Source organism: Centrocercus urophasianus, unplaced genomic scaffold (genome assembly GCF_019232065.1).
Source record: "Centrocercus urophasianus isolate 14NV4802_14NV808 unplaced genomic scaffold, USGS_Curo_1.0 seq_11, whole genome shotgun sequence".
Classification (NCBI taxonomy): domain Eukaryota; kingdom Metazoa; phylum Chordata; class Aves; order Galliformes; family Phasianidae; genus Centrocercus; species Centrocercus urophasianus.
Genome location: NW_024884253.1, coordinates 22,184,420 through 22,211,394, shown reverse-complemented (window position 1 = coordinate 22,211,394; position 26,975 = coordinate 22,184,420). Strand labels below are relative to the sequence as shown.

General features: G+C 38.8%; 1 protein-coding gene across 1 annotated transcript; it reads left to right on the top strand.

The window, feature by feature from the left end:
• The first annotated feature begins 6,374 nt into the window (after positions 1 to 6,374).
• CIBAR1 (CBY1 interacting BAR domain containing 1) lies at positions 6,375 to 23,730 on the top strand. Its single transcript, XM_042808585.1, has 9 exons — positions 6,375 to 6,541; positions 7,749 to 7,983; positions 8,877 to 8,945; positions 13,389 to 13,490; positions 15,841 to 15,846; positions 17,655 to 17,759; positions 18,670 to 18,783; positions 19,950 to 20,069; positions 23,314 to 23,730. Exons 1-9 carry the CDS (start codon positions 6,375 to 6,377, stop codon positions 23,389 to 23,391), a joined length of 996 nt encoding a protein of 331 aa, XP_042664519.1. The 3' UTR covers positions 23,392 to 23,730.
• Positions 23,731 to 26,975: the final 3,245 nt, after the last annotated feature.

Below are 26,975 nucleotides of genomic sequence, written 5' to 3'. Positions count from 1 at the left end.
CAGTTCTCATCTACCATGTATGGCCATGAGAATTAAAAAATCTTTCACATTCCTCTAAATACCACAAAATAAAGCGGATTAAAGAAAGAAAAAAATTGCATTGAAGTGAAATACTATTACAATCAGGTCACATACTTTTTTTACGTCAAGCGAATTGTCGCCATAGAAAGTTAATAAAAATGTGACGCTTGCACCCATTGTTCATTTCATTCTGTTTAAAGAATAAAATAAATAAATAATGAGTGCTTAACGGGAGTCTAATTATTCTATTTATCCACTTGAAAAGTGGGGGGCAAAGACAGCAAGGAAGGCAACTGGGGTTTTATCCTGTTACCATCAAAGAAAATGGGAAGTCTGACATTAACTACAAGATGTTGGATTGTGCCTTTGGTTTGCCAGTAAAACCGTATGTGAATTTTGGATTTTCTCTTGTAGCTAAAAGGCAGTCATTTGCTGCCCTCTACAAGCAGACCATTGCACACACTTCGGTATACTCCAAATAGCCACATTTTTTAGGATATATGCAAAAACAATGCAAAGAAATGCTGAAACATTTTACTGCCTCTCCATAAGCACTAAACTATATGACTATAGTACGACTGATAATGATCATAGATTTCTACTTTGTAGTTCATTCAGTTGATGCTATATGGTAACAGTTTTCAAACAGAGGGAATGGAGAGATGAGATGACCTACAAGGTATTGGGAATTGTGTTCTCTCAACTCAGAGTAATTTGATAATGTTTGATTATTGTGGCGGAGATCTGGAATGTTACCAGGTATTGCTCCTAAGACTGTTAAACAGAGTTAACTTCCCAGTGGAAATTAACTGAGATTATTCCTTACCCTGTTTAATAAAACTGAAAATTAGCAAAAGAGAATCATTACTGTATTTTGCTAAGCTCAACCCTCATCACGTTAATTCAGAACACATAGAGGAAGAATGGGGAAAACATCAGATTATGCTGAAATCATCATAAAATATGCCAGCAAGTTCTAATCATGTGTAATTTATTAATAGCTTTTTTTCTTGTCCCCTAAAGTTGTAGGGATCTTTATTAGTTCATTAGAGCATTATTAATAATGACTCTTTGATTATCAAGTTGCCAAGTTAGGTAAATTGAATCTGTAGACACTTACATTTTATATGCTCATAAACTTCAATTTATTAGTAATTTAAATGTTGCACCTCTTCCTTTGAAAAGTACAAATCAAAGATTCGAGAACTCATTTCAAACACGCTCTACATGTTATTTTTATTTCTAATCAACTTATCTAACATTAAAGCTTATTTTTAACTTCAGGTTTAACTTGAGGTTCACGACAAGGGCAAGACCAAAGGGCCAGGAGTTTATGCAGACATTCTGTGAATAAACAGCTGTCTTCCAAAAAACAGCATACAGACATTCTGTAACTAATCACTTGATTTAACTGCAATACCAGTAAATGTGTATACTCAAACACTAAAGGTGTATCACGCATATTTCAAGTCCTGAGCATACCAATCAATATTAACGCAAGGCTGGCTATTTTAAATACTCACAAAGAACAATAAACCAGGAACTTAGAAAGTTTTCTGAGCGTACTGGCTGGTATTTGACAGCTAAATAAAGCATGGAGGGGATGCCACCAAGTGGTGGCTGTTATCACATACCGGTATCTTCAGCACTACCTTGCCTAAGTCTGCCACTTCAGCTGCAAAGAATATTCCTGTTCCTGCTGTTTGTTGGAAACAGTACCAAAAAAAAAATTGCTGAGGATAAAATTATTTGCTAATGACAGAACTGTCAGAGACTTAAATGAAACCAATATCAACTTCCGTCTGAAGCCTTGTAAAGTATTTATAATATTCTGAGAGCAAACTCAAGGCTACCCAGAAAAGCAGAACTGCAGGTCCTGTTGTCAGCAAACCACCAAGAGCAGCCCCAGGTGCATCTGGAAAAGGCCCTCTGAGTAAAAAAGATTATCTGGACTGCTAGATGATGTAGGGCCATGAGATACAACCAAGTACTGGAGAATTATCTCATCCTTCCCTCACTCTCGGCAGCTTCAAATTGGTCTCTCAGACAAAGTCTGTGCACAGTTCTGGGAACGATATTCTCCAAGGAATAACAAAAAAGTCATTGTGGTTGAAGCTACATCAGGTCTGCTTCTTCCGCTCTCCAGTTGACTCCCTCTGTTCTTTACAATCCTTCAACTTTATTACAGCAAATTTTGCCCCTCAAATATCTCATAAACCACATCCCAGGACATATATAGCCTCAGTTCCATGCTATAAAAACACTCAGGAGGGCTATTTCGTGCCTTTGCATTATTTCAGCCACTGCGGCGCCGAAGAGGCCCAGAGGAGACATCCAGGCCCACAGCACGGATGCAGCCAGTCTGCCCTGATACCAGAGCTGAGCCAGTAATTGCACTGAGGGCATGAGCTACCCCTGCCACTTGCTGTGGGATCTTTGGAAAGCACTTGCTTATATAAGAAGCAGCTTAGTAACATGCCCTGACTAGAAGCACATTCCTAAAGAGCAGCACAGACTTCTTTCAGGAACCCTGCCACAGCTCCAGTGTAAGTCTTGCATAGAAAACACGAAGAAACTTCCATTGGAGGTATCACACCCAGGATGTGCTGCAGATGCCTGGCCCACTTGGAAGAGCACGATCCATCTCACAGTTTTTCCAAATTCACTCACTTTGGTCATGAGGGATCTAGGAGGAGTTTCCTACCTGATGAATGGGGCAACAAAGTATCACAGAATTGTAGGAGCTGGAAATAGTATGGCCAGGTTCCTTTGTCTCCCGCCCCTTAAATATTTATGGACATTGATTAGATCTCCTCTCAGTCCTCTTTTCTCAAGACTGAATGGACCCAGGTCACTCAGCCTTTTCTCATAAGTGAGGTGCTCCAGGCCCTTTGTCATCTTTCTGGCCCTCCACTGGACTCTCTCCAGGAGATCCCTGTCTTTTTTTTGGACCGGGGAGCCCAGAACTGGATACAGTACTTCAGGCCTCACCAAGGCAGAGAAAAGGGGGAGGATCACCTCCCTGGACTTGCTGGCCACACTCTTATTAATGCATCCCAGGATACCACTGGCCTTCTTAGCAACCAGAGCACACTGCAACCTGTTGTCCACAAGGACCCCTAGGTCCCTCTCTGCAGAGCTCCTGTCCATCAGGTCATTCCCCAACCTGCACTGGTGCATGTGGTTATTCCTCTCTAGGTGCAAGGCTCTACACTTGCTCCTGTTAAACCTCATCTGGTTCCTCTGCCCAACTCTCCAGCCTGTGTAGGTCTCACACCAGAATGGCAGCACAGCCTTCTGGTGTGCCAGCCATTCCTCCCAGCTTCGTATCATCAGCAAACTTTTTGAGGGTGGACACTATCATTGATGAACATGTTGCACAAGACCAGACCCAGCACCAACCCCTGAGAAACACTGCTAAATATAGACCTCCTGGTCTCTGGATTCTGCATTGCCAATCAGAACTCTCTGAGCTCTGCCAGTCAGCCAGTTCTCAACCCACCTCACCGCCCAGTCATCTATTCCACACTTCCTTAGCTTCAATATAAGGATGTTGTGGGAGACAGTATCAAATGCCTTGCAGAAATCTAGGTAGACTAGATCCACTGCTCTCCCCCATTCTACCCAGCCAGTGATGACATCACAGAAGGCTACCAGGTTGTTTGAGCACGATCCTCCACCTGGTGAACCCATGCTGACTACTCCTGATAACCTTCTTCTCTTCCAGTTGCCTGGAGATGGCATCCAGCACAAGCTGTTCCATCACCTTTCCAGTGAAGGAGGCTGACTAGGCTGCAGTTTCCCAGATCAAGAAAAAGAACTTTCTACACTCCAGTGTTTCTCAGGCAACAAAGTACATTGCCACCGGTTTTGTATAAATATGAAACTGAGAAAGAAGAATTCTCAGTTGCTTGTTCTTGTTGACTCACACTTACTTCATAAGAAAATGGCAGTCAGATTGAGACAAAGCCGTACTTCCTTACCAGTCACTTGAAAACAAGACATCAAAAAGCCTCATATAGCAGCATATTTTGCCTTTCACCTTCAAACTCAGTTTGCACAGAGAGAAGCATAGAAGCAGAAATGTTTACCCCAAGGTAAGCAAGGAAGCAAGAATAAGAATTCAGCTTATAAAATACATAACTTCATAAAAGCGTGTCCATAATAAAAGAGATCAGAGATCCTGCTAGTCTTACCTCTGACAGTGGCCAAAGCTCTTTTAAAGAACTAAGGATACAACAGACATTCATAAATCATCAAGAGGCTTATATATTCTAACCAATACTGACAAAATGGATTACAGAAGGTTATACCTGCCTACGGCTATTAGCCTGAGGAAATGATGTTTTGCTGGGTTTTTTTTAATTACGTTGTCATATTTTTCTGTAACAAACTGATTTTTAATTATGATATTTGGAACTTAGAATTAGAGTTGTACATTAGGGAAAAGTGGTTTGCAGAAACTGCACTTGTTCTTGAGAAAAAACAAAAATGGTGTAGTTCCTGCCTTAAATGAGAGAACTGCGGACCCAAACTTGTGGAATTAGAGGAAAAGAAGAAATGCTGCAGTAGAAGAAAGGTCTTGAAATTATTAAATCTCAAAGTATAAACCCCAATCCATTGTGAGCTAAACGTGTATGTTAAAATTAATGTTATTTGACATACAAGATATACAGTGATTGCCCTTCTATGCAAATAATAGGATTGGACAGCACAGGAAGAGGTGAAAATGAAAAATTATTGAAAATAATAATTAAATATTGTAAAAAATATTCTAAAGATACAAACTGTGATAGCAGAAGAGTCACACAAACACACACACAGCTCTCAGTTACGGAGACTCCTTCACAGAAATGTGCATGGATGAGCCTCCAGACTCATGTGGATCCATTTGGAATTACTATGCCATATATGCAACATTAGTGAATTTAAATGAGCGACTAGATAAATTCATTCAAAATTCAGTCCAGTAGAGGGGTTCTAACTTATCAATGGCTGCAGAGTTCCCTGAATACTACAGAATAAATTCTGTCCCAACTTGTGTGTTTGAAGTTACCCCAGAATCATGTACATCATGTTTTTTATACCTAGCTATGACAGACAATTTTTCACTGCTGCTGCAGACAGCTGGAGTTTTATACTATTTTTCAGTATGAAAGTACACAGAATTTACTTGAGTTCCTTTTGAGGTGAGAAGCTGCAGGGAGATTTCACATTGAGAGCATGCCTAAACTGATACCACAGTATAAACAGACATCATCATAAACCCTGTTAGTTGCTTATGTTCTGGAGAAATATTGGAAAACACTGCCAATTGGATATTTCAAAGCTTTCTTATCTTTAGAATTTGCCATTTGTAAGATATCATCATCTTTAGTATGTTATTCTAGAAACTTACTTAGAGGTAATAAGCAGGAAATTGGGCATTATTTTCAACATCATAATTACTTCTAAATGATAGTACAAAAATATTTTTCCACTCCGTGATTTATGCAGCTTGTGCTCTTGTGTGCACTCTGATGACTCAAAATTTCAACAGGCCCTCATGACATTAAAGTAATTCTTTTCAACCTTTTATGTGCAGCTGGAGCTGCTAGGCCATACATTCTAGGACTATCTGTAGCATCATGTTAAGCAAAATTATGTGCAAAATCAGCATATACAGATTACATTTTTAACTGTCTATGCAAGTCCTACACTTCAGAATTAAAGTAGATTTAGTTTGCAGTAGCTGAAAATAAACTGTCATTGCTCTTTTGTGTCTTGTTCCATTGACAACCACTTCTTTGGTTTTAATGTAACTTTTCCTTATTTTCAAAGTATTTTACCTTATCATTAAGTGTCGGTTTCTGTCTCTCATTGGCTCCTAATTTGAAAATGAAGTAACTCTGTATTTTCCCTTAGAATGTAGCACTTTACACAATGGCATTCTGCTTTCCTGGGTGGCAATTTGAAATAGACTTTAGGTAACAGAACACATTTTCAACTTTCAGACCTCAGTGCAACAGAACCAGATCAGAATTTGTGAGCTAAAGGTCCTGCTGGAGTACAAGGGCTATTGAGTAGACAGGACATCCGCAGGAAATCGGGAGATTGAAGACATCAAGACCAATGCTTTGTGCTTAAGTATATAAAAGCAAGAAGCGTAAAAGCTGGAGACGGGGGTGAGTGGGGGAGAACATGTGACAGGATAAGCCTTGCTCTGTTATGTCAATTGCCTGTACACAGGATGAACTGCTCAGACTTAACTGGACCTATGCAGAGGAACGAGGACAAAAAGCAGCACAGTAATTCGGCTGTAATTGCGTGTAATCAAAAGGCTTACGCGTGATGAATTCAAAAATCGTTACAGGATGGAACGGGGAGGGACGCCTTCCTTCAGCAGACCCCCGCCATCCCGGGGCGGAGCGGGGGGCGGGCGATGGTTGGTGTCCAAGGAAACCGAGCGCACGCCGAGCCCGCCTCCTTCCCGCCGGGCCGCCGCCGCCATGATGATGCTGGGCCGCGGGCTGGACGCCAGGTAACGGCGGGCGGGGCTGGGCTCGGGGCTGCGGGAGAGGAAAGGAGAGGTCCCGGGCCCCGTGGGTGGGCGGCTGAGGCCTGGTCGCGGGAGTAACCGCGCACCGCTGGAGCTCTCTGCCCGTCTCTCCCCGCTTGGCCGGGCTGGGTGAAGGCCCCGGTTCGGTCGCGGTGCCGGGGATGGGTCCGGGAGCCCGCCTCGCTGCTGCTCCCAGCCGCCTTGCGGAGTGCGCGCTGCTCTGGGCTGTTACGCTCACCTCGTAGTCGGGCGGTAAGTTTGCCACTGCCTCCAGGCGGTCTTGAAGAACGAGTTAGGAGGGGAACAAAATAAATACAAGCACAAAACTTATCGCGCCCTCCTTTAAGGAAACGGCGTTTCGTGTCCCAAACCGTTAGCTTCGGGAGCACGGCGGCATTACGATTGCCAGAGGGGCGAGGGCTGCCGCCGGGAATAGCACGTTTTTAAACGCCAGGCCTTCAGAGAGGTGGGAAAGGAGAGGCACAGGGTGGAAGCTTTGCTGTGCAGCTGGTTCTGTGCTCAGGCATGTCCTGCGGGAACAAAGTAACCGGCATTTATTTTTTATTCTTATATATGAAAGCACGAGGTCTCCTTTGAAACGTATTTTAGATAGCTTGCTGTAAGCAGCCTGTTTTCTCCCTGTTTTCTCCCTTTTTTTTTTTTTTTTTTTCTGAAAAATATTTCCTTGAAGAAAGGAGTACTTAGTCTGAAGTGACTGCATTGTTGCTCAGTCTTAAAGTATTAATTTTGGTTTTTTTCTCAATTTTCTGATTTGCCCACTGTTGCCCGATTCCTCAACCTTTCACCTGTCTGTATAGATTGCAGAGTGCTGCAGGAAGCCATGTAACCCTGTCTCGGTTGAGACCTGCAGATGTTATGTCAGTAACAGTAATCCTGAACTTTGTTGTTAAACAGCAGTAGGAAGGCTTCTGAGAGGACTTTTGTGATTTGGGTTTTCCCCTATTGGATCAGTAAGTACGAATCCCGCTTTATTTTGTTAGTCCTAAGAACGTGTTCCATTAGAACACTGTTAGAATGTTATGTCTTTAAGAGTGGGTCTGTGTTTAGCAGAGAAATGAGATATCCAAATCACGTATAAATTATTCACAGTATAATTACATGTTTTTTTATGCTGTATGTGTTCTAAACACTTTTCTCCATCTTATTTTTCATTTTCTTTGGTATCTAGGGACAATCAAACTAGACAAATACAAGATGCTGTTTCAAATGTGGAAAAACATTTTGGCGAATTGTGCCAAATATTTGCTGGATATGTACGTAAAACTGCCAGACTACGAGACAAAGCAGATCTTCTAGTAAATGAAATATATGCATATGCAGCCACAGAGACACCAAACTTAAAAGTTGGACTGAAAAACTTTGCAGATGAATTTTCCAGACTTCAGGATTATCGCCAGGCAGAGGTACAAAATGAAAGCTGTACATGTTGCGTTTGCCATCTGAACTTTGCAGTTACTTATCTGTGATTAAAAGGGGAAAAATATGCTCTGTAATCAGAAGAGAAACATAGAAGAAACCACTTCTAAATATATTAGTGCCAGAACAAGAGAAGCTGCCAAATCACTCATAGTTTATTGTGCTAATAACTTTAGTGAAAACTGCCTGTAATTAATCCTGCTGAAGTCAGTGGAACTGTGCATATGAATGCTCACAGAATTTGAGATAGAGCAAGTCTGCTACTGGCCTCAGATTTTGGATTATGATTTAAGATTAATGAAGTGATGATTGTTTGTTTGATTAGTTTTGTGACTTGAGTTCCATAGCAACATTTTCCTTTAGCTGAATTTGTGCAGTTCAGAAGAGAATCTTTCACTCTGACTGCCAGTCTCAGGTGCTGTAGGGGACCACTTTAGATATCCATAAGGCTATAATTCAGTGCTTCCCATACGAACTCAGACAACACGTATCAGTATGGTCACAGTTCTGCTGGATGCACTGAGAGTGGTTTGTGCCACCGGTAAATCTTTAGGTGCAGAACTGTCACTGTTACAGTTAAATGGTAATTTATGATCCAGATTTTGAAATGCTGAGATTTGAAAGAATTAATTTACATTTACTTGATCAAAACAAATTTTGGTGTGCATATCTATTCTTTCAGGAGGGCATCTAAATAGGAATTTTGTAGTTCTGTATCTTTCATGGTGTACACAGAACTGGGTTTTTAAGAAGTAATAAGAAATCCAAGGATGTGGATAGTCTAATGGGGTTGATTGATTTTGTTTGTTTTAAGCTTTAGCCTTGTTTCTGCACACTATGCATGCAGATGATTTGAGCAGCCTCATGTTGTCTTTTATAGGTTGACAGGCTTGAAGCCAAAGTTGTTGAACCTCTGAAAAGTTATGGGACTATAGTGAAACTGAAAAGGGTAAGTCAGGTGTGCTTTCTCTCACAAAGTATGCTGTCTTCTGGCCACTCCATTGAAAATATCTACTTTGTGATGAGGGAGTGGTGTGTGTGTGTGTGTATCCGTGTATCCGTGTGTTGCACTCACCAGTGAGAATGCATCTGAATTGAAGCTATTTACATGATGGAGGAAAAAATGTTTGTGAGGTCAGGGATATTCCAGATCTTGGATCCCACACAAATGCTTTAAAAAAAGAACAGTGGATAGTGAGAGGCTTCCTGAGTAGTGCAAATTCAGTTGGAAGATGTTTTATTTAAAATAATGCCATTTTGTGTTATTATTCAGACTTCCAAAAGGTGAACTGCATCTATTGTTTTTGTCTCTCAGTCATATATATGCTGGATTTAAAGCTTCTCTAACTCAGAATTGCATTCTGTTTTGATGCCTATTACATAGAAAACCTTTTCTGAAACTGACCAGTAGGTAGCGGTGTGAATCTATCTCCATCCTATGATTTCATCAGGATGGCTATGAAGATATACAGATAATGAGATCTCTTCATCCCCTATATTCTGGAAACAGTGTATATAAGGGTTCAAAATTTTCCCACAAAACAGCTGTAAATTTCTTTCCCCCTTGTGGGATAGCTGGCTTCCCCTGAACAATGAAATTTCAGTATGCAGTTACTGACTTAGAGGATGAAAGCAAATGCTTTGTGATACTTGTACGTACATGTATTACATAGAGGTTACCTTCAGCCTGTAAACAAATCTGTAATTGATGTGTATATCTTTATCATAGTCTATGTAAACAGAAAAGTCAAGTGGTGAATACTAGTAGATAGTGTCTTGCGTACCAAAATCTTAAAGTGTTTTCATAATGGTTAATTTGAGCACACTGAGGCATTGCATCTCAGACTGCAGTATTTTTTCATGCATTTTTGTTCTTGTATCACTTTCATATGGTAAAGAATCGAGCGCAGCGTTTGCTATGCTGTATAGCTTTCTCTTGGCATGATGAAGGTATATCCTGCACTCAGGTGGTCTTTGACAAGGCAGTAAACTATGGGGTCTGGATCCTAGAGTTTAATAGCTAAATAGTCACAGTGAAGCACAGTTGGTGAGACCTAGAACTTGACTGAGTATTCTGTATGTTGTAAATACTGAAGGTGAGAGACCAATTTCTTTGCATTGTTGTTAACACAGACATGAGGAGACATGCAGAACACTGCACCAGTTGTTGGGAAGCATTGAAATACTGCCTTGAGGCGTCCTGCATTGCTATGACAGCCAGTACTTGCTGGGTGTGGAACCAGCTGAAGCCAGGTCATGCCTGGCACAACCAACAGCATTTCCTGTCATCTTTGCCACTCAATGCTATAAAGCATTACATAATGTTTATCTTTGCTACAGTGAGGAGTCCAGGAGCATTGCTGAAGTGTAACTGGCATTCATCAAGATACTTTTGAAGTAAGAGAGATGTTACTAAAAATGTAGGCCATCAATTTATTTTTTTTTTCCTGCTAATTTTTAAAGACTTTGGTTGAAACTTTGCCTGGCTGGTCTTTTATCATCTTCAAACAGTGAGATGTTTTTTAATGATAAAACAAAGTTTGTCACTCATGTAAAACTAGCACAGGGTGGCTATAGGACCACTTCACCTTCACTGGTTAAATAAACCTGGCATAATGTATCATCATATCACCCTTTTTTAAAAGGGTGGTTTTTTTATTAAATCTGTTCAATTGTATACACAAACTACTTTTGTGCCATATCTAAAAATAACTAGCTATTTCTTATGATAATAAATGCTTTAAAGAGACTGAGGTCAATCAGAGTACATTCATCTTTTAACTGCTAATGCAGTAAAATTGTTTGAATGAGGTGTTTACACTTTTACTATCTTGAGTAGACATTTGGGGCAGAGTTTGGCAGCCACCATGGAAGCTAGTTTAGTGGTCTTGGCCTGCAATGCAGCTTCAGTTTAGGATTTGTTTCTGTTTCACTGTTCTACACATCAGTCTTCATTCTCTTTTTGGCAACTCTCTTCCTGGTTCCTTTTCTCTGTATAAAAGAGGACATCATAAAGTCAAGGTGATCCACCTGTAGGAGAAAGAACTGGTTTGCTCTAATAACTTCACAGAGACTAAAGCAGGTGACAGTAGAGTGATGGGGATCTGCCAGCTCTCTGGTGGCTGTAGCTGTACTTCTGTGTGGTTTGAAATGAGATGGCTGAACAGTCTTAATGTTTCTTAAATTCACGGCTTAATCCAGAGGAACTATGAACAATTTAATATTCTGCATGTCTCCTTTATCTCACTGGTGATTACATTCCATCCCATTTCCCATTGGATGCAATTAAAGCATGTTTTTCAAAAACACATCCAGTCTGGGTCTGCAGACACTGGAGGAGCGCGTGTGACTGTCTGTAATGTCTAATGAGTGGTTTGCTGAGGTTTGTGGTGTTGTGCTTTAAATGAAACATTTTTCCAACTCTTTGGTGCCTGTTCTGTCTTCCACTGAGATTAGAGAGCTCTATGATATTTATTTATTTTTTCTGGATGAAGGTATTTAGATGCTAATAAAAACCAATTTTTCATTGGTAAGCTAATATTTAGACTCCTAATTCTTTCATCATACTAACATTATTCCCCTCTTTTGAATATTTATATGGCTGTTCTTCCTTTTCAGTTTTCAAACATCTCAGGTAAAGTATGTATATAAATACATACACATGCATCCAAAATGTCAATATATCACTACCACAGCATCACCAAATCTTTGTCAGTCTCTGGCTAGCACAGGAAAAAAAAAGAAAAAAAAGTTTGGCTGTTCTTGCCACTGGGAACAGAAGTGGGGAAAGGAACAGTACAGTCAGCCCCAGCTCCTTTTAGACATTTCCAAAGCCATTGTGTGCTAGAAAAAAAATACTGAATTTTATAATGGTAAGTAATGTTTTTCCTCCCATTCTGAAGTGTACTAGGATGAAGGTCAGAGCCCTTTTGAGCCAAGTGTTAAATTCATCTGAGTGATTCAAATGGCCCTTAACAGTCACTGCTGGAAAAAGTGCCCAGTCCTGTTACACAGTAATAGCAGACATTCAGCTGTTACTGTTAGATACAAAATGGCCCTGCTCTATGGCAGAAATAAATATCCTTTTGCCTCTTCTCTTTTTGTACTTTTAAAATGTAAAGCATCAAAAAAGCTCTTTTTATTATAGTTGCTTGATTTTCATAAAGGAGAAAGCCATTTCCAGCTGTCTTTCAGATGGCATTAATTTGCTGTGACTTCCTTTTGCAAGAACAGAAGCAAAGTTAGTTTTGATAGTCTAAAGGAGTGGTTGTTTTTATTACGACAAACCGGCTCTGTCTGTGTTCTCTGAAGACAATGCAAAAGGACAGTCGTATACACAAAGACACATAAATTACAATAAGGATAGAAAGTAGGAGGAAACTGCACATTGTGATGCTGACTCAGTTAAAGGCTTATTATTGAAGAAACGCACAGTACTTCATCAGCCTTTACTGTAGCATGGAGGTGGAATTATACTGGGGGGAAGGGGGCAGAACTTCATAGAAGGGAAAGTAGCAACAGGACAAGGGGAAATGCCTTAAACTAGAGGACGGTAGATTGAGACTAGATACTAGGAAGAAATTCTTTACTGTGAGTGTACTGTGAGACACTGGAACAGGTTGCCCAGTGAGGCTGTGGATGCCCCTCCCTGGAAGCATCCAAGACCAGGCTGTGAGCAACCTGGTCTACTGGGAGGTGTCCCTGCCTGTAGCAGGGGGTTGGAACTACATGATCTTTAAGGTCTCTTCTAACCCAAACTGTTCTATGACTTTATGATTCTGTGATCAACAAGTTTCATCTTTTCCAGCTCCATCATTACTAGGATGTACTTTATTCCAAATGTAATTAAGCACTTTACTGCATGTACGAATACGCAGTTAGTTGATCATTTTATCCGTGAATTTTCTATGTCATCTTAAGTTCTTTATAACAGTTTTCTTCTTAACTTGTATTTTGAGCCTACTGCTGCCTGGTGTTTTCTTGTTGTTGTTTGGTTGCTTTTGTTTGTTGTTTTTCTTACTGATTTCTTAGATGTTGCTTTTTAGTTCTGGATGTCAACTTGATTCCATTGCTCAAATAGAATGGACTTCTTACTGCTTTGAGGATCTCAGCTTTTGACTGCCTACTGTACTTTCTCTGAAAAGTCATACATTTCTTTGCTCTTTAAATTGCAGTGTGCATTATGTAGAGTTGTGCAAGGTGCTAAACTCTCTTGTTCCCCATTGCCTTCTTTTTCAGGGCAACATTTAACAGGAGATAAGCTCAGTAAAACACAGTTTAGTTTAAACCAGAAGTTTTATTAATGTTTTCCAGGGAACTCTCTTATGATAAAATGTATATTTCACATTTTCCTAAATCTGTTTCAACGTGTCTAAAATATCTTTATTTCCAGGACGATCTTAAAGCAACTTTAACAGCAAAGAATCGAGAAGCCAAGCAATTATCTCAGCTGGAAAAGACACGTCAGCGGAATCCATCGGATCGACACATTATTGTATCCTGTATTTCTAATTACTATAAGATTTTATTTTTAAATTTTCCAGTACTTAAAGTATTTAGAAAGTATTTAGAAAGTAATAGAATGCTTTTTAGAAAGACTATTTGGGATATTGGTTTTTAGAGGGCCTATGTTGATTTTGGATCTAAGCAACTTTTCTTAAACTTGGTAATAAGAAGTTATTATTGCTATAATAACATAGCATATAATAGTTGCTTTGTTATCAGATCTCTTTTTGATAAAAAAAAAAAAACTGAGGCAGATGATGCTTTTATACAGGAGAGGTAAGCATAGATTACATTTGGAGTACTGATGGGCTTTGAAAATAAGTAGATACTTTTTTTTACATCTGTGCAGTTTTTGCTTTCCTTTCCCATAATTTTGGCAGTTCTGCTTCCTTGTCACTGAGCAGGATATGAATGTTCTCTAGCTATGAGGTGATGTGTTATCAGAAAAGTTGCAATTCTGCTAGTTGTGGTCAAGTCAGACCGCTCTTTCTCTGAAGAGACCAGTGACCCTTCCCAGTATATTCCAGGGAAAAATCAAGCCTCTAATTGAATTTCTATTAAAATTTTATAGTAGTTTCAAATTCTGTAACAATGAGAATCTAGAAAATAACAGAATAGAGATCTTAAAGGTGATCCTAGTTTGGTTTCTATGCACCTCTATGTTATGACACAGCATTTAAGTTCATTTCCATGTCCTGTTTTTCTTGCACACTGGAGTTGGACTCAGGGCTGCACAGTAAAACAGTGGTATCCTTTGTAGGATTTCATCTACTTATTTCATAAATTAAGACTTTTGTAGCAAGTGGGGCATGGTACTGCAGAAGGAGAAAAATAATTGCAATGGTCAAATGCCACCCAGGACAACCACATTCTGTTTTTCTCTGTGCCAAAGAATTTCTGTTTATTTCTAATGAAATAACTAAACTAAGTGATGACTAATCAGATTCCTCGTGTGACACGTGGGTATCAGCAGTAGGACTGGAACCTGAGCTGTGATGTAGAGTTCTCTTCCAGTAAGATTAAGATAGTAAATATTAACAGTAATACATTGTCCCTGCAGGGAAGCTGTTGCTTTTTTCTTCTCTCTTGATCTAATTCCTATTTAATTTCACATGTAGATTGCTGGCAACTAACTTGTTTCTTCTTCTCTCTTTGCACTTCCAAATGCCCTTGCATGGCCTACCTTCTTGTAAAACCTGTGTTTTTGTACTTAAGATTTTGCCTGAAAGCTTAAGTCTATTTTCACATATACCCAAAGGCATATGCACACCAAACACCATGCATTTGCATTTAAAGTGATCAGCAAAAAATTTCTAAGAACTACTGGGAGTAGGAAAACATTGTGCAACTTGGTGGGGCTTCCGTGCACCAGGAAGAGACTCGGCGCTCTAAACTCTGCCTTGAGACAGAAAAGAACACTGCAGTTGAGTAAGTTTTGTGGCAATGTGGCTATGACAAATTCTGGTGAGAGGTGGGTACAGTGCATTCGAATGAGTGCAGACTGAAAAGAGCTTGTTTCCTTTTGCATGTCGTGTCTCGTCTCAGTCTTTTCTATTGATGCCCTGCACAGTCTCTGTTGTTTAGTCTGTCTTTTGTGATGCTGCAGTCAGCTTCTCCTCCACACTGCCCAGGACCAGCTAACAGTATTCAGAGCACTTGTTAGGAGAGCTTGGCTCCAATCCCTCACCCTCTTGCCAAAGAAAGAACATCTGTTTCATTTCAGTTGAGCTGGAATATGTTAAGTTACTTTTGAGGATGCGTGCAGGCCAGCTTTTAGATCTGTGAGGTTTCACCATGCTCACTGATGATAGCACAGCTGTTAGGCTCCAGCAGTGGTTCTGTTCTTCATGCACATCTGTCATATTCCAGCAGCTAACAACTTTGGCCACAGATAGCAAAGGAGTTGTACTTGCTCCAGATTTTAAGTCCATCTTAGAAACCATGGGAGTAGCTCAGCTTAGCAAAGAAAACCTTGCCAAATTTCTTTCTATATAAAAATGCATCTTTAAAATCAAAACTTTTCCTGACATGGTCAACATAGGTTGTCTGAATTAATTTAAAAAACAAAAAGTAAATAACCTTCAGTCCAGAACAAACAGCTGTCCTGAAATACTTCAGCCTCGATGTCTGAATTCTGTAACAAGTTGTAAGAAAGCTTTAACAAACTGTAAGTAATGTCTTGCAACAGGAAGCTTCAGGCAGTAACTCCTGCCAAGTAGGGAGAAGTTGTCAAATATCTGAGGTAAATGTTTCACAACATATAACATGTGGAACTGGAAACAGCTACTTTTATGGCTCTTGGTTACTTTGCTATTTGTTTCCTTTACTATTACTTCCAGTCACAGGTGAGTGTTTCAGACAAGAAAATATCCAACCGCTGTTATGGAAACTATGCGGGTGCCTCAAGTTTGAACATTTCACTTTACAACAAAGGAATTTCCCAAAGCTTCTGCATGTATCTGCCAGTCTATTTAAGATGACTCAAGAAGATACATTTGATCATCATAGATATAACATATGTATATTCATGTGTAATGGCTGCTTAGGCATAACAGCTGGCTTTGACAAAGGATGGCACTGTAGTATCTGAGAAAAGCACAAAATGTATTTTCTTACTCAGTTTTTCTCCTGTGCTTTGGACAAGATCAAGAAAGGGAAGTGAGCCTATGACCTCACGTCATACTATACTGGGCTACATTAAAGGAAGTGTGGGGCCTGAAGATCATGGGAGGTGATTGCTCACGTGGGACCCTACCTGGAGGTCTCCCCTGGGGAGACCTTACAGTGGCTTTACAGTACTTGAAGTGGGGCCTACAGGAAAGATGGGTAGGAAATCTTTGTCAGGGAGTGTAGTGCTACAACAAGGGGTAGCCACTTAAACTACAAGAGAGTAGATTTAGATTAGACAGGAAGAAAATTTTTACTCAGAGAGTGATGAGGCACTGAACACAGCCCAGAGAAGCTGTGGATGCCACATCCCTGAAGGCATTCAAGGCCATTTTGGGTGGGGCTATGGGCAGCCTGGTCTGGTAGGGAGCAGCCCTGACCTTGGTGGAGAGAGGTGTAACTGGGTGCTCTTTAAAGTCCCTTTCAACTCAAACTCTGATCACCACTAGTTTTATATCCCAAGTAATGTCAGAATTATATCTGTGCAGACTTAGAACCATTGTGGTATGGAGATTGTCTGAAGTTGATAAGCTGGTAATATAAGCTTAGTAGATGTTGAAGAAAAGCAACAGAACATGCCTTATGTATAAGTAACAGTAAAAACTGGATCATAGAAATTGGGCTTGTGATGTCTGTTTCCATGCCTTAGCACTCACATTTAAGGGGGAAAAAAAGTTCCTAAGGTAGTTTGGAGAGATGTGAAGAATTCTACATCTTGATAAGATACGACTGTTTGTTGCATATACCATTTCCAAATGCCAAGACAGAACAGATTCCTAATGATACTCACTGACCTAGTCTTTAAATAAGGACCAGTCTGTGATATTTGACCAGTAATTTATGGAAAATAAAGCAATTTTCAACCCAAATGTTGCAGCTTAAGTGCAAGCTCTTAGAACTTCACATTTTTTTAATTGTAATAGTACACAGTTCTCAGACTTTGGATTACTTAACCAGCTTCAGTAATGTTAAAGCAGTACTGTGCACATAATACAGTTATGTCTAATTAAAATACTACAAAAAAATTTTAGGATATGTAATAAGAAAAGATGCTTACGTATTAAGACTTGTTTGTGCAACCTTCTCGCCAGCGCCCTGTTTAAGGTATTTTTATAAAATAATTATATCAAATGTTTCTAATATAAAGTATTATAAAATAGACAAAATGCTTTTGGAGCTCAAAATGTTGCCTGCTCATCCACCACTCTGGCTTGTGCATTTCTACTCTCTCCATTATCAGCAGCTCTACTAGCAGGTGAGTATTAAGGAAGACGGCCAGGACAGTGAGACTTCCCTGACTGCCTGGAGTTCCTTTTACTTTTCATGTTTTGCATCAAAATCCCAACAGTATAAGAGACATCTTTATTGAAACTACAAACCCAGTAATCAGAAGTGTAGTATTTTGAAAACCAGGTTTCATAGCAATTATAACAAATAAATTTGTATCAAATATAGGACTAATTTCACCTTTGTGTTACTTCACCAGGCTGAAAGTGAATTGCAAAGAGCTTCACTGGATGCAACACGAACAACCCGGCAATTAGAGGAAACCATTGATAATTTTGAGAAGCAGAAAATAAAGGACATAAAAGTACGTGTGCTCCCATACCTGTAACACCACACTTTTCCTTGCATGACATTTGCTATAGTTACTCTTCAGCAAGATTTACACCTGTATAAATACAAAACTTAGGATATTGAGAATTTCATAATCTAAACATCATGAGCTTTGTAACTTAAAAATGTATTTATCCATGCTGGGATTTGTGTAGGCTAATGTAGTGCAGAAAGCACCAAAGCCTTACTGACTGCAAATAATCAAAGGTTTCATTTCCCTCTTAAATCTCAGACGTGAAGTAGCCCCAAAAACTACAGTAATTGAAAAGCATTTAAATTGTGTGATATAATAACAAAAATGAGATAGTTTTTATTAAGATTAAATAGGAACGAATGATTAATAGGGACAGGGTTGGGGAGGGGAAAAGAAACAGAACAGTGATGTTTATTAGATATACGAAAAAAAATTGTATTGAGTTCTGTATCACCCATTGAGAGTTAATATATATATATATATATATATATGAGAAAAACAGATAATTATCTGTAAGTTATAGATGTGTGTAAAGTTTACCACTGATTTGTTGAGTTAAAAAGATTCCTATCAATGAATAAGTAAGTCAGTGAACAGTTATGATTGGATTGTGAAGAAAATCATCTGAGCTTTTAGTGTGACGTTTTATTTACTCCTTATAACTCTTATCTTCAGTGTTGGAGTGCTTCCTCAGAATTTAGTATGAAATGATGACTGCTTAGATGACAGCCCAGCTAGTATTTACATGTAATTTCTGAAAACCAGGTCTGACCACTTGTTACAAGAATGTAGTAGGTACTGTGCAGTTATTTGTCTCATACAGATACCAAGTACAGAATTCAGTAGTTCCTGGCACTTCAAATAGAAATATTTATTGCGTTAAGACAACTTTATTTTCATTTCCTTTTAGAACATATTTTCTGAATTTATAACTATTGAAATGTTATTCCATGGGAAAGCTTTAGAGATTTATACTGCTGCCTACCAAAATATCCAAAATATTGATGAAAATGAAGATTTAGAGGTAAGAGTGATGAAGGTTTGCTTTTCAATTTACTCGCTACAGAAAGACAGCTCTCACTCTTCAGCAGTATTTACGTCTCACGCACAAAATGCAACGTTATTTTTCTGGTTCCCAGAACTTTTCATTTACACGAAGCCCCTTTTTTGCATGTCTCCAATGAGCTTGTAGGTTTATAAGCACAGAGAGTTTAGAAGCAGACAAGAACCATCCAGATCATCTAATGTTGCCCACAAAATACAGATGAGAGACTTTTCCAAAATTAATTGTTATTCCATGCTCAGCTATTCACAGTTTTTAAAGAACACCTTTGCAGTGAATTTTACAGAATAGATACACAGAAGAGAATGTTGCGCTACACTGATAATTTAAAGACTATTCCATTAAAAATCTCTGCTTTTTGTTCTGAGTCCTGTTATTTTTTATCTTTCAGTTGCTTTATGTGAGGCTGTATGCTGTGGCAATTTTGTGCTGTTCTAGTTTCAGAATTAAAATGGTGTATAACACCGCTTAAACAACCTTTAAGTCAGTATTTTACCTTTCACAACCAAGCTTCTAATCTCGTTTTGGAGTTCTTGTTAATCTGACAGCATACACTTCCCATGAAAATCCTGACTTACCATAATTCTTACATCTTCTTTGATGTTACTAATAAAGTTTTGCACAAATTTTTCTATTATTTTTCATATCAGGCTTAATTCTGTCATGTACTCTTTTTGGCTATTGGAAGGAGCTATTAAATATAACAGATACTGTGTTCTCCCCTGTTCTATAAGAGTTTTCCAGAATTATTCTTGAATTGCACATTGCTTGAATGTTTCAACTGGAAAGCCTGAGAGGAGCTGCTGGGGTTGCTGTGTTGCTGGGATAGGTTAGCCTGAAACTGGCCATGTGGTAATGGGAAACCATTACAGTTTTTCCTTTGTAAATTCCTTCAGATATCCGACAAGTGGCTACTTTGACCACATAAATGTGCATAAGTTTCAAGTTGAGTAGGGTTGTTTCACTTCAGCTGAAAACAATTACTCCAAACTGCAGTCAATGGATCTATGCAGAGCAGAGTTAATTGTCCAATGCTGCACTTTTATTAGCGTCAGGTTTGGTGGCAGTTAACTTAACTTGCAAGCTGTATCCTGGCATCAGTGTAACAGCTTTCTTCATCTGAACAGGTTTTTCGGAGTTCACTTTATCCACCAGACTATCAGTCTCGCTTAGACATAGTTCGTGCAAATTCCAAGTCCCCCCTGCAAAGAACTGGCTCCTTAAAATCTTCACTGAAGACAGTCCAGGTAAGAAAATTTAACTGTTAGATCACTGTATAAAGAGAATGTCTTAAGGAAAACCTTAGCCAATGTGAATGGACATTAATCCACTACCTTTAGTCAGTTTAGAAAAGTCAAAAAGTTTGGGCATGAAGATCATATTAACTTTTAAATAATGCAGCTTCAATTTTTCCTTTTTTTTTTTTTTTTTTTTTTTTAGGAAAAAATACGAAGTCATTTTAATTTTTAATTTTAATTTTAAGCAATGTTGTTTACTTTTGAAACTGCCGTTTCCAATGATACCATTTCTTTTATTAACAAACAGTGGCATCTTGCAGTGCAAAGACATAGGAGCTTCTTGGAAACAGAAGTGATGTTCTTTAAAAAACACTTGTGTATTACTAGTCAGTTTCCAGAGCCCAGTGTGAATTCCCTACCACATCCTGATTCAGACTAGTGATACCTCCTAGCAGCAAAGCAAAACTATGCCCAATACTCCAAAACTTCACAGCAGATGAGGTAAAGGAAGATGGTAAAAATTAGTGAAAAAACTGAACCAAGCGTCACTGCTTCTGAACTGCTAACTTGCAAAAATCTCTGTTGTTTGCAACACTGAACTTGCAGTCATCATCACTAAATAACTAATTTTTTTATTGCTAAACTGATTCTTAGTGTTTCAGTTACAGAGATGGCCAAATGTAAAATGTATGCATCCCACCTCTTCTCTTTGGATAGCCATGCATTGGTAGTGTAACACTGGAAGGTTTTCTTGATTCCATACTCTGCATTACCCCTTCTCTGCTCTCAAAACTTAAAGGATTATTACAGTTGAGTTACTCTGTTGATCAAAGCGGGAGTTGTGCCATCTGAAACAATGAAAGCAAGCTGTGTTCCAGGGCACGATGGCCAACTTTGACTTTAGATAGGCTGCCCTTCCTCTTTAAACAAGCAAATTTCAGGTTCAAGTTATTTCAGAAATTGTTTAACCATTCCTTTTTGAAGACCAGAGAAAGCCATGAAAAATCCATTGCCACAGTCCTTGAGAATTCCCTGCAGTGCCGTACAACTTTATCAGCGTTATGGAAGTACCTGTAACTTCAGGTGAAACAGCTGTATGTTTGATCTGTGTTGAGAAAAATGGAAATCTGAATATACATGTGGTCAGAGATGGCACAGACTCTGTTTGGACTAACATGCAAGTTTACCTTTTCTCCCCAACCTCTCCTCTGGCTATGTATTTTAGCGTTTAATGTTCTCTTATTATTCTTATGTCTGAGCGGAATGGAAAGTCACCTAGACCCAGAGGGGAAAATAATGCCATGTCACTGTTATGCAATGTATCCACACCGGAGGATCCTACAGCTGGGAGGAAAAAAAAAAAGGTGGAATACGTTGCTTAACACAGTCACTAGAGAGCAGTAAAGAGACGCAGACATCCCGTTCAGTACCTTCCAACTACACTGCTCTTTCTGGTTCTGCAAATACTGCGTTGCCATCAGCTCCTTGAATTGCACCAGGGGCTACAGTCTCTTAAAACCACCAGACATCTCGCTAGCAAATCATGCTGCTTTCAGGAAAACCTTCAGCTGACTGGTGTGATCTTTCTGTAGATCTTTCTCTCCTGAAGTTTTCCCAACTGTTTGATTTCACGCGTCACAGTAATCTGTTACTGACCACAAGTTTGGAATTTTTGATCTAAAGCAATATAAGTAATACTAGTTTGTAGAACAACACAGACCAGTGCTGTAGGGAGGGGAAAAAAAAGTCACTGCGTATCAGGTGGGATGAACTGTGCCTATAATAATACAGTATTTGTTTTTCAGAGGATTTAGCTCATAGCATCCTAGAATTAATTTCTAGTTCTGCAACTGGTTTTCTGCAGTTGTTTCTACATAGAAAATCAGAAGTGATCCTTAAGCATATAGCTAGATGTGATAGCCATTCTGTGGGCAGCAAAGTATTTTAACCATTGTTAGAAGTGTACACAGCAAGGTGTTTAACACTGTATGTGACTAGCAAGGAGAAAAAGCTAAAATTAGCAGGAAGTGGAAAGCAGCTTTTATTCAGAAACGTGATTTGAGCTCTCTTCTTTCTAGAGCATCTGAATTTCTTAAGACTTAATTTTCCAATCTTTTTTTAACCTATTGAAACAAAGCTACCTTAAGAGGCTCAATTTGCAGCTCTCCTTTATCTCTGATTACAGATTGGCATTGTTGTCTTTCTTCTTTCACAGTATGAAAGATTGGTATTTTAGGCATTTAGACTCCATGCAGTTCTATCTAATGATTAACTCAATTTTCCTGTTACATTCAGAAATTTGTAACCAAGCATTTGTGTAGACCTAGATAATGCATTTTGTGAGCGTCAACACAACTGAGGATTCTTCTGCTTTCATTGCTTTGATAGTTTACTTTTATGCACAAAAATACATACACAGCTGTACAAACTGTGACATTTCAAAAGTCAGAATAACCAGCTTTTAAATAGGGTGTTGGGGGAAAAAAAAGTTTTGTCTTCAGTACTGAAGTTTGTAAGTTCAAGTGCATGTGAGAAAACTAAGGAAACAATGTTAGAGCAGCAGCTTCTCTCAGAGTACTGCCAGAACTAGAATCATCTTTCAAAAACACTCCAGATGACACAGACAGGTAGAGAGCTGTCTTTGTTGAGTTTAATGTTCCTTTATTTGAAGGGGGGAACAAACACCTGCACTCTACCTCAAATTTCAAATACTCCATATTTTGTGCAGAATCTAACAGGATTGAGCTCTCCTTAGAAAAGAACTATTGATGGCAGAATCTTAAATCATTCTGATGGGAAAAATGTATTGGAAAAAAATGTTCATATGTGAATCAAGACTTCTAGTCAGAAATATCGTAGAGCAGCACAGTTCTGAGTTTCTCAGCTGACTGAAAAGATCTGATGTCTTCAAGATAAGATCATGCCCTAACACTCACCTTCAACCTGCTCTCTACGCAGCCAACCTAGCAAAGACCTGACTTAAAAACCAGCAGCATGTAATATTAATTCAATCAGTAGTTTTCCTTATCATATAAGTAGCTCTCAAGACTATGGGAATGTTAAGCTTTTAAGATTCATATGCTGTTTTTCTATTTTGTGCCTTATCTTTCTGTTGGCATTGTGCATTTTGCTGTAAGTTGCAGATTAAGGGATAAACGCCACCATCAATAAAACCATAAGAGTACTTTCAGTGCCAACAGAGAAGTTTTTGTTGTATGATTAAAAACATACTTATGTTGCATTTTCATTTTAGATTTCTAGCAGTACCACAAGGAAAAATGAAGAGGAAGAAGAAGAGGAGGAAGATGAAGAAGAGGAGGAAGAAATATAGATGCTAAGAACAAAGAGACATAACTAAACTGTTATGTCTGAGTGTCTTAATTGAATGGCAAATAGAAAAGACATCTTTTTACATAAAGGTATTTATGTATTAATCAAGAACTTCACTGTGGTTGTACTTTTAAAAATTGCAACAGGAGTGAGAGTTAGTACTAATGGTAAAGTGTACAGACAACAAATGATGTTTCAAAGAATGGAATGTTAACTTGGTGAAAGTGGGCAGTTACAGTAGCTAGAAAATGAAAAATTTAAATATAACCCTGTATTAAACAGGCTCAGATGTTCTAATAGCGTAGTCGTTCATTTAAGCTTAGATAGAATCATAGAATGGTTTGGGTTGGAATGGATCATTAAGATCATGTAGTTCCAACCCCCTGCTATAGGCAGGGGCACCTCCCTCTAGACCAGGTTGCTCACAGCCCCATCCAGCCTGGCCCTGAATGCTTCCAGGGAGGGGGCATCCACAGCCTCACTGGACAACCTGTTCCAGTGTCTCACCACCCTCACAGTAAAGAATTTCTTCCTGTATCTAGCCTAAATCTACCCTCTTCCAGTTTAAAGCCATTTCCTTTCATCCTGTTGCTACATGTCCTTATAAAAAGACATTCTAGCTTTGTAGCCCCCCTTCAGGTACTAGAACACAATGTTCAAGAAGTGCACTCAGCTGACAATTTTCTCATTCCTGAGACTTGACTTCTGATTCCATTCCACATACAGAATGAAGCATTCATGATTAAGGATCTAGCCCAGTATCTTCTTCCAGTACTGCATTGCTTGTATTTAAAAGTGCCTTCATACTGAATCCAGTTGACATTTTATATAGTTGACATTTTTTGTGTTAGTTGAGATTCCCTATATATAGTTCAATTTCATGTATTTAACTGGTTAAGTTACCATTTCCATCAGACATGTAAGAAATTACACATTATGAGTGTAATTTTCAACTTTTCTATTTGCTAAATGTATAAACGGATCTTCATAAATTCTATGAAAAATGAAGATTTTTTTTTAAAGTTTTTAAGGTGTTTAGCATGTGTATAAATAAGAATTTAAACCTGTAACTGGGAAAACAGTTTCAAGTTAATAAACAAATACTCCCTCAGTTAAGGAAATAAACCAAACCATTAATATTGATGCTATCCTTTTTCACTGACATCAAGTGTGCAACTCACACCTGACAGAACAAGTATGTAAGTTTTGCCAAAAAACTGCTGTGATAAAAATCTGAGTGAAAACGTTGCTATATGGGGTTCTGGTTAAAAACCCAGCCATTAGTTTTACAGCGCAGTATAATCATTTAACTACTGCTGACAAGGAGTGCTAATGAACAAAAGCTAAGAAGTACCAAGGTAACTGATGTCTCCGTTTCAACAGATAGGCACTTAGATATATATTTGTATCACATCAGGACCATTGCTGCCACCACTTTACCATTTCAGATTCAGTCATGCACTGCTGTCCATTTCCTAAACAAATGGTTGGTTAATAATGACTGTACCAGTGTGGTACAGCTATATGCATAAAGGTATATAACTATGCTTTCAAAACTGAATTATTAATAAGGAAGGAAAGTGTTTACATCAATTCTCAACTAATTGGTTAGGACAAGAAAAGGTTACCAACCCAAAAATGAGCAGTCCCTTATCAGCGGTTACTCAGACTTTCCTGTAAGCAGGCAATGCCAATGAAGTAGGCATTTTCCGACACGAATCTCACACTTAACCAGCAATCAATTTTCTTACCCTTTTGGCCTCCAAATCCTTTTTGTTACAGCAGTATGAGTGTACCAACGTTACTTTAGAATCACGGTAAAAATTTTATCTATTTGTATTTAGTACTTGACAGTCACTACTGTGTAGATGGAAGAACTTTAGAAAGAACAGATCATGTAAAAGTGAAGGTGAATATTGTTTCTTTCACACAACAGCTGGCAGCAGAGGCAAGACTTAATAGTACAAATGATATTAGCTTACAAAAATAATCATGATTAAGTTCTCAGTAGCACAATTAGACCAAACAACTTTATTTTGAGGATTCTTGTATTCATGCTATTATTTTCCCTGCAAAGTCTGTTGGCTTTGTTAGGCATGTTTGTGAGCAACTAGGAAGTAAAAGCATCATTTTTTTTAAATTGCATTTAAATTCAGATTAGTATACAGAACAGTAACACCTCTGAAGTTAATTCCTAACAGTCAGCAAAAGAAGATAAGTATATACAGAGTCTGAAAGTTTGACCCCATCTAAGTTCCTGCTCTGAGGAACCCTCATCTACACACCTGGCATTAGCATTCTGACTGAATCATAGAATCACAAGGTTGGAAAAGACCTGTAAGATCATCCAGTCCAACCATCTTCTCATCACCATTGCCACCACTAGCACTAAACCACATCTCGCAGCTCCTCATCCAGATGCCTCTTGAACACTGCCAGGGACGGCGACTCCACCACCTCTCTGGGCAGCCATTCCAGTGCCTGACCACTCTGAGAGAAAAAGTTCTTCCTCATGTCCATCCTAAACCTCCTCTGGTAGAACTTGCAGCCATTTCCTTGGGTCCTGTTTGTTGCCTGGGAGAAGATGATGTCTCCCCTGAGCCTCCTCTTCTCCAGACTAAACAAACCCAGCTCCTTCAGCCACTCCTCATAAGATTTTGCTCCAGGAAATCTGTGCACAGAAAGTACAGTTCTCCTAGCACAAGACAAATAGTATGCCTCAAGAAATGAAACTATATTATCTTTTTAAAGGATACGGAAGCAAAAGGGGTTTGTCTTGTTCATTTCTCTAAAGACATTACATGAGATGTAGTGATTATGATTTTTTATAAAAGAATTAAGGTCAACAAGAAGTATTATCCACAGAACTGGTTCCCTAATAAGCCTGAATTTTGAATGCAGTGCCTTTTCCTCAAATGGGCTAGCTTTTATTTCTTACTAAAATTTACTTATGTTGTTACCAAACCAGTCACAGCATTCTGAATACTAATCGAGATTATTTTCCTATGTAAGAGAATAACATAGCTGGTTGCCAGCACAGTTGCCCGTGACAGATGTTATTTCAAACTGATCATATATTGACCTAGAACGCATCCACACCATCATCAGCAAGTTAACATTCATACTGTGAGCATGTAAAGGTGAAACAAGGCTACTGAAAGTTCTGGCTGAAGCCAAAATTCTTGACCCAACTCCAATATCCATTTTCTGCCTCAGAGGAACAACTACACTGAGTGAAAAGAAAGCCTATCAACCTCATTTGTATAGATTTTTGGAGTCTTTATAAACCATATATTCATTGCTATGTTGGCAAATACTAACAGATCTGTCTTTCCACAGAAAGCAGCCAGGATCATTCTCACTAAGATCCACATGTGCTAAGAAACAGCTGAGATCAGTAACCGTACAACTTTTAAATAGGACAGACACTTAATAGCAATTTCTTTTTTATTTTAAAAAGTTGAAAAGCCAGCAAACCCAGCTAATGTGAACAGGAAGATCTTTTTTCTTCTAATAGCGAGGCCTGGAACCACATAAAACCGAACAGCTTATTAAAAAAAAAAAAAAAAAAAAAAAAAAAAAAAG

Bases quoted from the DNA above. Each gene is read 5' to 3' on its own strand.
- CIBAR1 (XM_042808585.1), top strand. From the start codon at position 6,375: ATGGAACGGGGAGGGACGCCTTCCTTCAGCAGACCCCCGCCATCCCGG. The intron at 6,542-7,748 runs GTAACGGCGGGC...TTTGGTATCTAG, and splicing joins GGCCGCGGGCTGGACGCCAG to GGACAATCAAACTAGACAAA. The intron at 17,760-18,669 runs GTACGTGTGCTC...ATTTCCTTTTAG, and splicing joins AGAAAATAAAGGACATAAAA to AACATATTTTCTGAATTTAT.